Here is a 12,370-nt window from a genome sequence, read left to right as displayed (position 1 = left end):
CTGAACTGCCAGCCTTCTGGTTAGCAGTCAAGTGCTTTAGGCACTATGCTACCAGAACTCCCTCAATAGGAAAGAAGACTGTAAAAAAAGGAAGCCAAGAAATACTTTGTTCCTTCCCCCACAGGAGTAGGTTACAAAAGTCAGAATTATTTTACTTCCCCCTCTGTCAAGAACAGGGATTATTATTTTCAGGTAGGGGATACAGTTGGCAGCTTTGTCTACACAGGACACGAACTGTTAAGAAGGCCAGGCAGAAAAGCAAATAAACAAACCATACATACAAAGAGAAGTCTCTAATGTGCCACAATAAGGCAGTTCCAAGACTGGCTTTCGAGTGAAAAGAGAAGTTGGAAGGCTGTGGGAAAAGGGCCCTTTTACTAACCAAATGGAAGACCATATATTCCAATCATGGAGTAGAAGGTGGGCTTTGGCAAGAAAAGGATAGAAAAGAAAATGATGATTTTTCCTTCACGGCTCTTCAAAAACCACACTTTCTTCAACCTGCTAGTTTCTTCTAGTGGATGCACTCTATGTGTTAGAAGGAACTCACGATGACCTGACATCTCAAATGTGAGGTTCCTCCAAGTCAGGGCTGAAAGATGTAAACAATTTACATGACAAAAGTTTGAAGATATTTTGAGCTCAATAATACTAAAGAATGTATAGTTATTCATACCCACAGGCTAGTAGTTACTGATAACTGCTAATACAAGTCGATTCCAACTCATATTGACCCCCACTGGGTGGTAAATCTTTATGGAAGCAGATTGCCTCATCTTCCTTCCATGGAGTAGCTTGTTACTTTGAACCACCAACCTTCTGGTTAGCAGACAAATGCTTTAGGCACTGTGCCAACAGGGCTCCTTGATAAGTGCGAATATGAGTTTATTTCTATTCATCTCATTATATTAACAGAAAAACCACAGGCATCCGATGGTCTTTAAAAGCCTAAAAAGATACAGAAATACTTCCTAGTTGTAAGAAACCAGACACCACAGAATACCTCTGCACAAAAAATAAACATTTAAATTCTATACCTATTAGCACAGTAATCCCAAAAATAGAGAAACTAATTATTGGCCCCTATATTCCATTACTCAACAATTTGTTCTTCAAACCTAGTCCCTCCCCTGTTCCACTTACACTATACACTGACCCTCTCAAAGTTTTATTACATGGAGGCTAACTTTGTTTTGTCTAACAAGATATTTCACCAAGATTTTACTTGCTGTAAACATTCCATGTTTCCTCTTAGAAGAAACTTCTTAGGATAGAGGAAAAAAGTAAATTCCTTCACCAAAATATGTAAATGACAAAGGGCTTTGCGTGAGTACTTCATACTGTTCCTGTAATAATTCTGTGAGAAGCAAGGGCATTCCTCATTTACAGGTGGAGAGACAGAAGGAGCAAACCCCAGACCGTCATCTGGTGTCCAGTCAGTCTTTGGCAGTATGGACTTAGGAAGGTGACTGAACCCCCACCTCCTGAACCACAGAGGTCAAGCACTCCTGCAGAGCATCTGTCAGAGGGCATCTGGATGGCACACGACCTTTGCCCTCCAGAGGCTTACAGCTGCCATCTCTACCTGAGTCTTTCACTTCTTTCCTTCTCTGGACTGTCTCAGGAGGCAGAGAACCCACGAGAAGCCCTCAAATTCTAGGTTGTAACCATAGCCTGCCACCTGTCACACCCAACACCTCCACATCCCCACCCTTAGCCTAGAATTCTAATTTACAAGTTATTCATTTATATATTATAGCCTTAGCGCACAAAATGATATCCTTATGTCCTTCAAAGGAATAATACAGCTCCATAAAGACTTACTGCCCGGACTCCTAAGCTGAATGACTCCTTATTTGTCCTAATTATGTTTTCTTTATGGAATCTAAATAGATTCTAAGCCTCACTCTGACATCATGAGGAGACATGATTAACACTTTAAACAATGGATAAGATGGCTTTGTATTCTGGGTGCTTATCCTATTATTACCCAAATTTAAATCCAACGAAGCCAGAATTTCTAAGTGAAAAAGCTCCTTCCTTTAAAGCTATTTACTTTTTTTTTTTTTGTTTATTTATTTTTATTGTGATTTGGGTGAAAGTTTACAGAGCAAATTCACTTTCCATACAGCAATTCACATACACTTTATCTCATGACATTGACTACAATTTACGCCAATGCAACAGCTCCCCTCCCACTTCCTCCCGACAGTTACCTCTTCCCTATGTCCATCCCTCCATGCACTCCTGCCCCCTGAGCTGTCTGCCTGTGCATACACAGCCCTTCTTTCTCCCATGATTGTTCTCTCCAAGGAGTGTATCTACCTCAACTCATATGCCTGTCTTGTTTGGCTGAAAGCCACAGGTGTGGGTTCAATTCCAGACCTGAAGGGCAGCTAGGGGCCATAGTCTCAGCGGTTCCACCAGGCTCTATGAGACCAGCAAACCTGGTTCTCCCCAAACCCCCTCCTTTTTTTTCCCCAAATGATTTTGAGTTTTGTTTCACATTGTTCTCCCTCTCTATTCAGGATCTCCTACACAAATCCCCCTCCGAGAGGTTGATAGTGGTAATTCTTCTGGTCTCACAGTTGTACAGTCTGAGGATTGCATAGTGTACCAGTAGTGAGGACTAAGTGTTTCCATGAATCTTTGGTTTTCTGCATTCTTCTTTGCTCTGGATGAGGAGAGACCCATCGTTGCATCTAGATGGCTGATTACAAGCTTTTAAGATCCCAGTTGCAAAGCTATTTATTTTAAGAATATTGAAGGGAACTTAAGAGGAGAAACACAAATTGTAAGTAGTAGGTGTCACAAGGGTCAAGGGTAGAAACTTATTACCAAATGGCACTCATTCAAGCTAGGTTTCACCTCCACTACACTTCTAAACTCAAAGCAGTAATCCGCAGGAACGCTCTGTCAGAAATCTAGACACCAACACTTCCCTTTGTGAGGCTCCCTAGTTAACAAGGATTTTATTGATTTGTTTCATCATTTGAAACCTTCTAAAAACGTCTTAGGAACTAGAGCACTCTAAGGATCACTGTCTTGTACAAATAAACAAGTATCTTTTAGCTGCAATGAAAAATTTGTGTTAAACAGAGCTCCAATTTATAAGTGCTTAGTTTCCTTAGAGGGAACTCTGGTGGCATAGTGGCTAAGGCATTTGACTGCTAACCAGAACGCTGGAGGTTCAAACCCACCAGCCACTCCTCAGAAAGCAGACTGGGCAATCTACTTCCATAGAGATACCACCTTGGAAACCTAAGGAGGGGTCGCTATGAGTTGGATTCGACTTGATGGCAATGAGTTTGGTTTTTGGTTTAGTGATCCTTTTGGACAGAGTAGAACTACCCCACAGGGTTTCCAAGGCTGTAAATCTTTATGGAAGCAGACCATTTTTTTCCCCCACAGAGTGGCTGGTAGGTTTTAACTGCCACCCTCCTGGTTAGCAGCAGCTGAATGTTTTAACCACTAAGCCACCAGAGCACTTCACTCCAGTACAGCAAAGCTTTAAACGATGCAATAAAAGCTACACAATTAGAAATAGACTGACCTCCCCCCTCAACATACACAAAAACAAAAGTATCTGTTGAGTCAATTTTAACTCATAATAAGCCTACAGGGCAGAACAGAACTGTCTCGTAGGATTTCCTAGGCTGTGATCTTTACAGGAGCAGCTTGCCAGGTCTCTCCGTCCATGGAGCAGCTAGTAGGTTTGAATTGCCAATCTTTCAGTTAGTAGCCCTTACAGTTAGCAGTCGAGCACCTAACCACTGTGTCACCAGGGTTAAAAGGGGGGGCTTTGTTGTCCATGTAGCCCAACCAACCTTCCCTCACAGATGAGAACACAAAGCCCCAGAAAAGCTGTCCACAGTAACCCAGACTAGACTCCACGCTCAATGCCTCCACTGCACTCTCATCAGACCAGGCTGCACACCAAACAAAAAAAAAAAAAAGGAAAAAACCTCCTATTAGACATTACTGTCTGACACATCAGGATCCAAAAACCTTGGAAACCTTTCTTTTCTTAAAAAAAACCTAATCTTCCAAGAGGGCCCTAGAAAAACCTAAATTCTCCAAAGTGAAAACAGACCTAGACAGAGCCACTATGATGTAACTGCAGAAGCACACAGCAATTTATTTTCAAATCCTTTCCACATACATCACTCCCCAAAACCACAGCGCAGAGGAGAAAAGGGTCTGGACTCCACATCCAATCAACAGGACTGTGCCAGAACCAGAAGAGCCTCAGACATGAAGCAAATCAGACTTTACAAAATCCCAAAGCAGCACAGGGAACCTTTCCCAGAAGGGCTCAAGATGCTGAGAAAGGAGAAACTGTGTGTACGTATAAAGTCCCTTTCAGCATTCTCAGACATTGTCAGCTACCTTTAGATTAAGTCCCTCCCCGAAAAATAAGGAAGGTTGGGCAATCCTACTTCTGTAGTGACACCGCCTCGGAAACCCAAGGAGGGGTTGCCATGAGTCGGGGCCGACTCGACAGCACATAACAACAACAACAACAAAAAATAAAGGAAAAATGTCACCCAGGGATCAGAATGGGGAAAAGCTATAAGGGCTTGCTGGGAAAGCAGCATCCCATTTACTGAGCTCAGTGAGGCTATGGAGGGTCTTTGCCTTCTGGTAGCATCTATATCCTAAGGCTGCATGACACATACTCTACACAACCCAGAAACCTCAGACCTTTTTTTCAGGTTACCAGTAGGGTTTTCTTGCTGAAGTTTTCTGGCTTTTTCCTTTTATATGTAAAATCTTTCTAAGGTGGTACAATTGCTATGACCAGGAGGAAAACAAATGCTAAACCAAAGATAAGGCACAGGAATAGATTTAACCACAAAACTCAGTTGAAGGACTTTTCACTACAGGCGTACCACATTTTAGCATGTTCCACAGATACTGCATTTTTTTTTTTTTAACAAATTGAAGGCTGTGGCAACCCTGCATCAAGCAAGTCTATTGGCATCATTTTTCCAACAGCATGTGCTCACTTCATGTTTGTGTCATATTTTCGTAATTCTCACAGTATTTCAAACTGTTTCATGATGCTATTGAACACTTAATGCATATAGTGTAATGATAACTTTTACATGCACTAACTCAACTCTAAACTCACTGTCGTCGAGTAGGATCCGACTCACAGTGACCCCCTCCTTGGGTTTCCGAGGCGGTATCACTACAGAAGTAGACTGCCCAACCTTCCTTTCGAGGAGTGGCTGGTGGGTTTGAACCTCCAGCCTTCTGGTTAGCAGTCAAATGCCTTAGGCACTATGCCACCACATATATATCTTTTATTGTGATTTGGGTGAAAGTTTACAAAGTAAATTCACTTTCCAGACAGCAGTTCACATACACGTTGTCTCGTGACGTTGACTACAATTTACCCCAATGCAACAGCTCCCCTCCCACTTCCTCCCGATAGTCACCTCTTCCCTGTGTCCATCCCTCCATGCACTCCTGCCCCCTGAACTGTCTCCCTGTGCATACACAGCCCTTCTTTCTCCCATGATTGTTCTCTCCAAGAAGTGTATCTACCTCAGGTAAATGTTCAATTCTTATGACTGTCTTTTGTTTGGCTGGAAACCACAGGTGTGGGTTCAATTCCAGACATGAAGCGCAGCTAGGGGCCATAGTCTCAGTGGTTCCACCAGGCTCTATGAGACCAGCAAACCTGGTCCTCCTTTTTTTTTCCCAAATGTTTTGTTCCACATTGTTTTCCCTCTCTATCCAGGATCTCCTACATAGATCTGCCTCCACGTGGTTGACAATGGTAGCTGGGCACCATCTAGTTCTTCTGGTCTCATAGTCATACAGGCTGAGGATTGCATGGTGTACCAGTTGCAAGGACTAATTGTTTCCATGAGTCTTTGTTTTTCTTCATTTTTCTTTGCTGTAGATGAGGAGAGACCCATCGTTGCATCTAGATGGCTGCTTGGAAGCTTTTAAGATCTCAGTCCTTACTCGCCAAAAGTAGGAGGTGGAACAATGTTTTGTGCAGTATGTTATGCTGATTGAGCTTGATGTCCCCTGTGACTATGGTCCCAAGCACACAGGTTCAACTACTCAGTCCCACCAGAGCTTCTTTGCTGTTGTTGTTATGTGCCATCGAGTCGGACCCGACTCATAGCGACCCCTCCTTGGGTTTCCGAGGCAGTATCACTACGGAAGTAGATTGCCCCATCTTCCTTCTGAGGAGTGGCTGGTGGGTTTGAACCGTCAGCCTTCTGGTTAGCAGTCAAGTGTCTTAGGCACTACGCTACCAGAGCTCCCCAGAGCTTCTTTAGGAAATAAAAAAATTGGTGTGACACTCGCTTTACTGTGGTGGTCTGGAACTTTACCCACGATGTCTCCAAGGCGTGCCTGTCTTAAGTAGAAAGTATGTCAGATGAGTTGCTTTAACTCCTAGGGTAGTAAAGCTGGCTGGGCACATGGGAAGCAGTACACAAGGCTCTTCCAAGCCAGGCAACTCGAGACAGTGTAGGACAGTCATTAAAAGGACGCTAACTGAAGACAAAGCAAGCTGAGATCTTTACAAAACTACAAACTTTTGAATGCTCAATTCATACATTAATGACAAAACCTCAATGTTTTAAGCTTCAAAAGGGAAAGATGAGAAACATCAACTTCTACAACACATACTTATTTTGTTTTAATATGAATCTTTAAAGTTCCTTTCAAACAAAACAGATATATTATAAAAGCCCAATATTATTAGCATTAAAAATGGCTAAACTATTGAAATCTTCATCCTTTGCTGGTGGAATAAACAGTACAGCTAGTGTTAAACAGTACAGCTGCTGGGTGATTCCTCAAAAAGTTAAACACAGAATTACCATCTGACCCAGCAGTTCATCCCTAGTTACATACCCCAAAGACTCGAAAGCAGGAATGCAAACAGATACTTGTACCAATGTTGACTGTAGCATTATTCACAACAGCCAAAAGGTGGAAATCATCTAAATGACCTTCAACAGATTATATATATATATGATCATATATATATATGACCTATATATACAATGGAATGTACTCAGATAGAAAGAGAAATGAACTTCTTATACATGCTACAAAATGGATGAACCTTGGAAATAGGCTGAGTGAGGTAAGTCAGACACAGAAGGACAAATATTGTATGAACCCACATACACGAAATATCTAGGATAGGCAAATGTATAGAGATCAAAGTTTATTAGTGGTTACCAGAGGCAGGAGGGGGAGGGAGTTACTGTTTAACCCTTTTGTGACCCATGGGACAAACTGTGCCCACCAACAGCTTCAGCCTCTAAGGTTTAGTGGGAAAGAGTTCTCCCATTTTTAGTGCATGCTGCCATCTGCTGGGGGGCCTGTTTAACTGTGTGAATCTGAAGAAATGGGTCTCATCCCATCAACCCCAGCACCAGCGACCTCCTTGAGATTTATGTGTCCTATATGATACTGCCTCAGAAACCCAAGGAGGGGTCGCTATGAATCGAGTGTGACTCAACAGCACATAACAACAACAACAACTGATTATATCAGGGAGCTCTGGTGGCACAGTGCCTAAGGCATCTGACTACTAACCAAAATCTGTATTACCTCAAAAAAATTTTTTCATTTCATTCAAAATGCTTTCCTTACTGAAAACACATGGCTTCAAAAAAAAATTCAAAGAAAAGAATTTGTTCTTGAAAGGGTTAAGAGCACTGAATTTCTATTGAAGGTAGTAACTCCACAACATGATGAAGGTAGTTAATGTCACTGAATGGTACAAGTAAAAAATGACAAAATAGCAAATGTTTGGTGGCATGTATTTTTACTACAACAAAGCAATCACTAAACAGTTTGTTTCTAAGAAGTTACATAGACCAGTCAAATATAATGAGTGACTGCATATTTATCTGTAAAATATCAAATGTACCTGTCCTACCTATGACTCCAGAGTCCCTGGGTGGTGTAAACAGCTAACCCGCTTGGCTGCTAATCTAAAGGGTGGTGTTCGAGTACACTCACAGGCACTGAAAACCTAAAGAGCACAGTCTACTCACACATATGGATCACTGTGAGTCGGCTGACCCAGCTGCAGCTGGTGATAACCTACTACTACACAAAATGGTCAAAAATGAAAATCAAAACGACAGGATGCCAAAGAGCTTGAGAGGCATTTAAATTGTATTATAAGCCAGCAAGTGTCAGAATTTACACAAAGAACACTTAAACACAAGTAATGCTGTGACTTGGTATGATAGAACAGAAAGCGGCACCATCAACATGGAGTCTGATCCTGCTTCAACCCCTAAGTGCTAGTGACCTCAGACCTAATATCAATGCCCATGAGCCTGTTTTCTTATTTAGAAAGTGACAGCACTGCACTGAGAGAAATCTGAAGTGCCTTTTGGCTCTGTCACGATGATTCATAATACCTCACACTGGTTGTTAGTTGCCACTGAGTCAGCTCCGACTCAAGGATACCTTATATACAACAGAACAAAACGTTGTCCAGGCCTGTGCCGTCTTCACGGTTGTTTCACGCTTCAGTTAGTGCTCCTGTCAAGAAGCAACACTGTCCATGACTAGAGTGTCACTCTGTGTTGACAGTCCCAGGTGGATGATTCCCCACTTTTTCCAACTAAATGGGTATGTCATACCTTTGTAGGCCTGTTCACAGACCTGAGCGGTATACACAGGACGGGTCAAAGATTAAAGGAAGGGAAGCCACATTTTATCATTTATGAGACCAGTGACATGAAGTCCAGATTAAGTCATTTACCAACATCTCACAGCTAGTAGAGTAAAAGCTGGATGCAGAAAGCAGGGCTTTAAATGCTCAGTCCACTGCTTTTTTCAATTAGGTACTACTGAACATCTAATATGGAAATGAAGACAGGCCTGGTGGTATGGTGGTTAAGCACTCAGCTGCTAATCAAAACGTCGGCCATTCGAACCCACCAGCCCCTCCATGGGAGAAACATGAGGCAGTCTGCTTTGGAAAAGGTTACTGCCTTAGAAACAGTATGGGGCAGTTCTACTCTGTTCTGTGGAGTCACTGTGAGCCAGAAGTGACTCAATAGCAATGGGTTTGGTTTCTTGGTGAATATGGAGATGTAACACAGCCAATTCTCACCAACATCCAATTTGCCCTGTTAGAAGACAATCATCACATCCAACACATTTAATAAACCACTAGCACTCTCCTTTCTGGGTGCCAGGGATACAGCAATGAACAAAAGAAAAGCCCCGAGCCTCGTGGAACTTACACTGTGAGTAAATGAGCAAAAAAAAAAAAAAAGGGTTTCATACACTATTAAGTGCTAAGGAGAAAAAATGAAGCACAGAAAGCAGACAGAGTTGCAGACAGAAAGCAGTTGGCAATTTGCAATTTTCTTCTTTCAAGCCAACTAGATATCATTTAAGGAGCCCTGGTGGTACAGAGGTTAAAGCAGTTAGCTGCTAAACAAGAGGTCAATGGTTCAAACCCACCAGACACTCCATGGGAAAAATATGTGGCCGTCTGCTTCTGGAAAGATTTACAGCTGTGGAAAACCCTATGGGTAGTTCGACTCCATCCTATAGGGCAGATATGAGTTGGAGCTGACACGACGACAACAGGTTTGGTTTTTGAATTGAGATGCCATTTAAAGAACTACAACAATAATGCATTTAGCTTTCCTAAGCTTTTCCCCAATCGGGGAACATTCTGGATACTCAGTAGACTGTGGCCTGCTGATTTCAATTTGATATCCATTGTTCAAATACTGAACTGCCAGCTATGAGCTGTGTGGCACACTGGCAAAACTCAATGGAAAAGTGGAGACATTTTCTCCCCACTTTTAAATCCACAAAGGAAGAATGCAAATGGGTTTACGAAAGTATTTCAAGAAAAGTTACCACACCACCTAAACTGCTTTTGAGTTAACACAAAGATCTCCTAATGTAAAGCTTTAAAACGTACTTTGTGGGGAGTTCTGCCAGGCCAAAGCAGGAAGAACACACTTCCCATCATTTTGCTTTTTCTGACCTGTCAATTCTAGCCACACTCTCTACCATTAGTCTATATTTAACTAGCTTACTGGACAGTTTCTCCAGCTTTTATTCTTTTTTTTTTTTTTTTCCCCATTAAAAGAGCAACCCAGTTGCAAGAAAACTGCTGTAAAAAACCATCTCCTACAAAATCTGATATGTGTATATAAGCATTGTCTTATCAACTTTTAATTAACCTGGTTAGTTGAACTGGTAAATCAGGTTAAGCTTTGTTTTCCTCAAGTTTAAAAATGCCCTTTTAATCGCTAAAAACCTCATGATTCTTGGGGTTGGAACAGCATTCTGAGAAATACTGTAACTCTTTTTTAATTAGCTGTATTTTAAGTTAATGAGCTCTGGTGGCGTCGTGTTTAAAGCATTTGGCTGCTATCCAAAAGTCAGCGGTTCGAACCCAACAGCCCCTCCGCGGGAGAACGATGAGACAGCGTGCTTTCATGAAGATTTACAGTCTTGGAAACCCTATGGGGCAGTTCCACTCGGTCCTAAAGGGTCGCAATGAGTCAGAATAGACGATGGGAGTGGGTTTGGTTTTTAGTAACGGAGTTTCAAACGGAGTTTCCACAAGGGAATGACAGTGTCACGTTTGATGAAGCGTTCAGACCTCCACCTTAGGGTCCAATTACCCACCCGAAGAAGATCCAATAGGGTTTCCTTCTTCCCACATCCCTTGAGGCGGTGTTTGTTTTGGCTGGGCGAGGAAGGGCGCTCCCCTGCCGTGTTCGCGGCACCCAGTCGGGCCCGAAGTCGATTTGGAGGCGAACCACTGGCAAACTTCGGCTGGGATCCGCCGGCTGGGCCCGGGCGAAGGGGCGGCCCTTCCTGTCGCGGCCCCGCCCTGCTCGCGAATGTTGGTCCCCGGCCGGCCCAGGCCGGCGTCTGGGGGGCCAAGGGGGCTCAGAAGTCCGGACGACCGCGGCGACGATGGGTACACGGCGAGCATGGGCGGGGGGTCGCGGCCCGGGTCAACTCTGAGGGGGCGCGCAGGTCCCGCTGGGGGCACGGGCCCGGCCCGAGCAGCCAGACCGACAGGACTACCGTGAGGAGCGCCGGCAAGTGGGGCCCAGCCCGGGGTGTCTGTCGGGAAGGACAGCGGGCTGAGCCGCGTCTAGAGGGACCCGGGCAGGTGAAGAGGTCCAGGGACGCCAGGGACACGCCCGCCCCGCCCCGCCCCCGGGCTCCGGGCAGCGCGGCTCCGCCCGGCCCGTCGCGGCCCCCTCCTCACCTGATGTACGGGCTAGCCGCCGCCAGGATGTTTTTCTGCACCGGTATCTCCTCCCCGTCGAGCACAAGGTGCGCGTCGCAAAAGCGGGACTCCTCGCGGAAAGAGCTGAGCGCTCGCAGCAGGCGCGCGGCGTGCTGAGGGTCGGACACGGCGCTGCCTTCGGCCATTGCGCCGCCGCCCCTACTGCCGCCGGCAAGCGCTATCCCCTCAGGAATCAGCAGGACCCCTCGCGACACTCGCGTCCGGCGCGCACCTCGTCCGCACCTCTTGCGCTCGCGCCCAGCCGCCGGGCTGGGCTCTTAACACTCCGAACGACTAGCGGGAGGTCCCGGAACGCGCCTGCGCCATCCACTGCGCGGGGCCGGAGCCTTTAAGAAGCAGCGACGTTGCATCATTTCTCTGCGACGCCCCCGCTCTCTCCTTGTCCTCCCTCCCGCCCTCGGTCTCCGAAGGCAACCAATGAGAAGCCTTCTTCCTACTTCCTACAGGCCGGTCCCTGTGGGGAGCAGCCAGAGTGGGAAGAAATCTGGGACCAAGAGCGATCGTTGCGGCGGTGGAGGGGTGTTCAGGCAGGCTAGGACGCGTGTAGGCCTTGGAGCCGGCGTATCTGAATTCGAGTCGCAGCCCTTCCACTAACGAATTGTGTAGCTATGGGTAAGGTGCCCATCCTCAGTCTCCTTATCTGTAGATGAAGATGATGTTTTCTTAGCATTGTTGTGTTAGACAGTGCATGTGAGGCAAGGGCTCAAGAGGAGCTCGCCTTATTTATGACTAGCGTTTACCAAGGAAGAGCACCAAGACCCGAGTACAGAGCATGTTGGTTGCGTGGTAGGGAGGAGAGGTAGCAGATGAAGCTGGAGAAGTAAAGGGGGTGGCGGGCTTAGATTGTGATAAAGAAATTGGTCTTGATCCTGTAGGTGTTGAGGACCATGGGTGGAGGGCTGCAAAGGCGAAAAGATGCTTAGTGCAGTACCTGGAGAAAAGAAATGATGGTCTGCATAGAAGGATAATGACGGAGGTGGATGAAAGTGGGTGGCTTTAAAATAGAATTTTGAGGGAGGAAGAGTCCAGAATCATGTTCTGGTTTAAGTGACGAACTATGTAGATGTTGGT

At 45.0% G+C, this 12,370-nt stretch overlaps 1 protein-coding gene across 1 annotated transcript in view; it reads right to left on the bottom strand.

The window, feature by feature from the left end:
- GAN (gigaxonin) overlaps positions 1-11,424 on the bottom strand; it is a 74,182-nt gene extending 62,758 nt beyond the window's left edge. The window contains exon 1 of the mRNA XM_007939122.1: positions 11,258-11,424. Within this exon, the coding sequence (XP_007937313.1) occupies positions 11,258-11,424 (167 nt within the window). The remainder of the gene's footprint in view (positions 1-11,257) is intronic.
- Between the last annotated feature and the right edge of the window lie 946 nt (positions 11,425-12,370).

The sequence above is a fragment of the Orycteropus afer genome, unplaced genomic scaffold, assembly GCF_000298275.1.
Source record: "Orycteropus afer afer isolate SDZICR_OR568_19922 unplaced genomic scaffold, OryAfe1.0 scaffold00057, whole genome shotgun sequence".
NCBI classification, from domain to species: domain Eukaryota; kingdom Metazoa; phylum Chordata; class Mammalia; order Tubulidentata; family Orycteropodidae; genus Orycteropus; species Orycteropus afer.
Note: the sequence above shows the minus strand (reverse complement) of the source record. Positions and strands in the feature narration are given on the sequence as shown.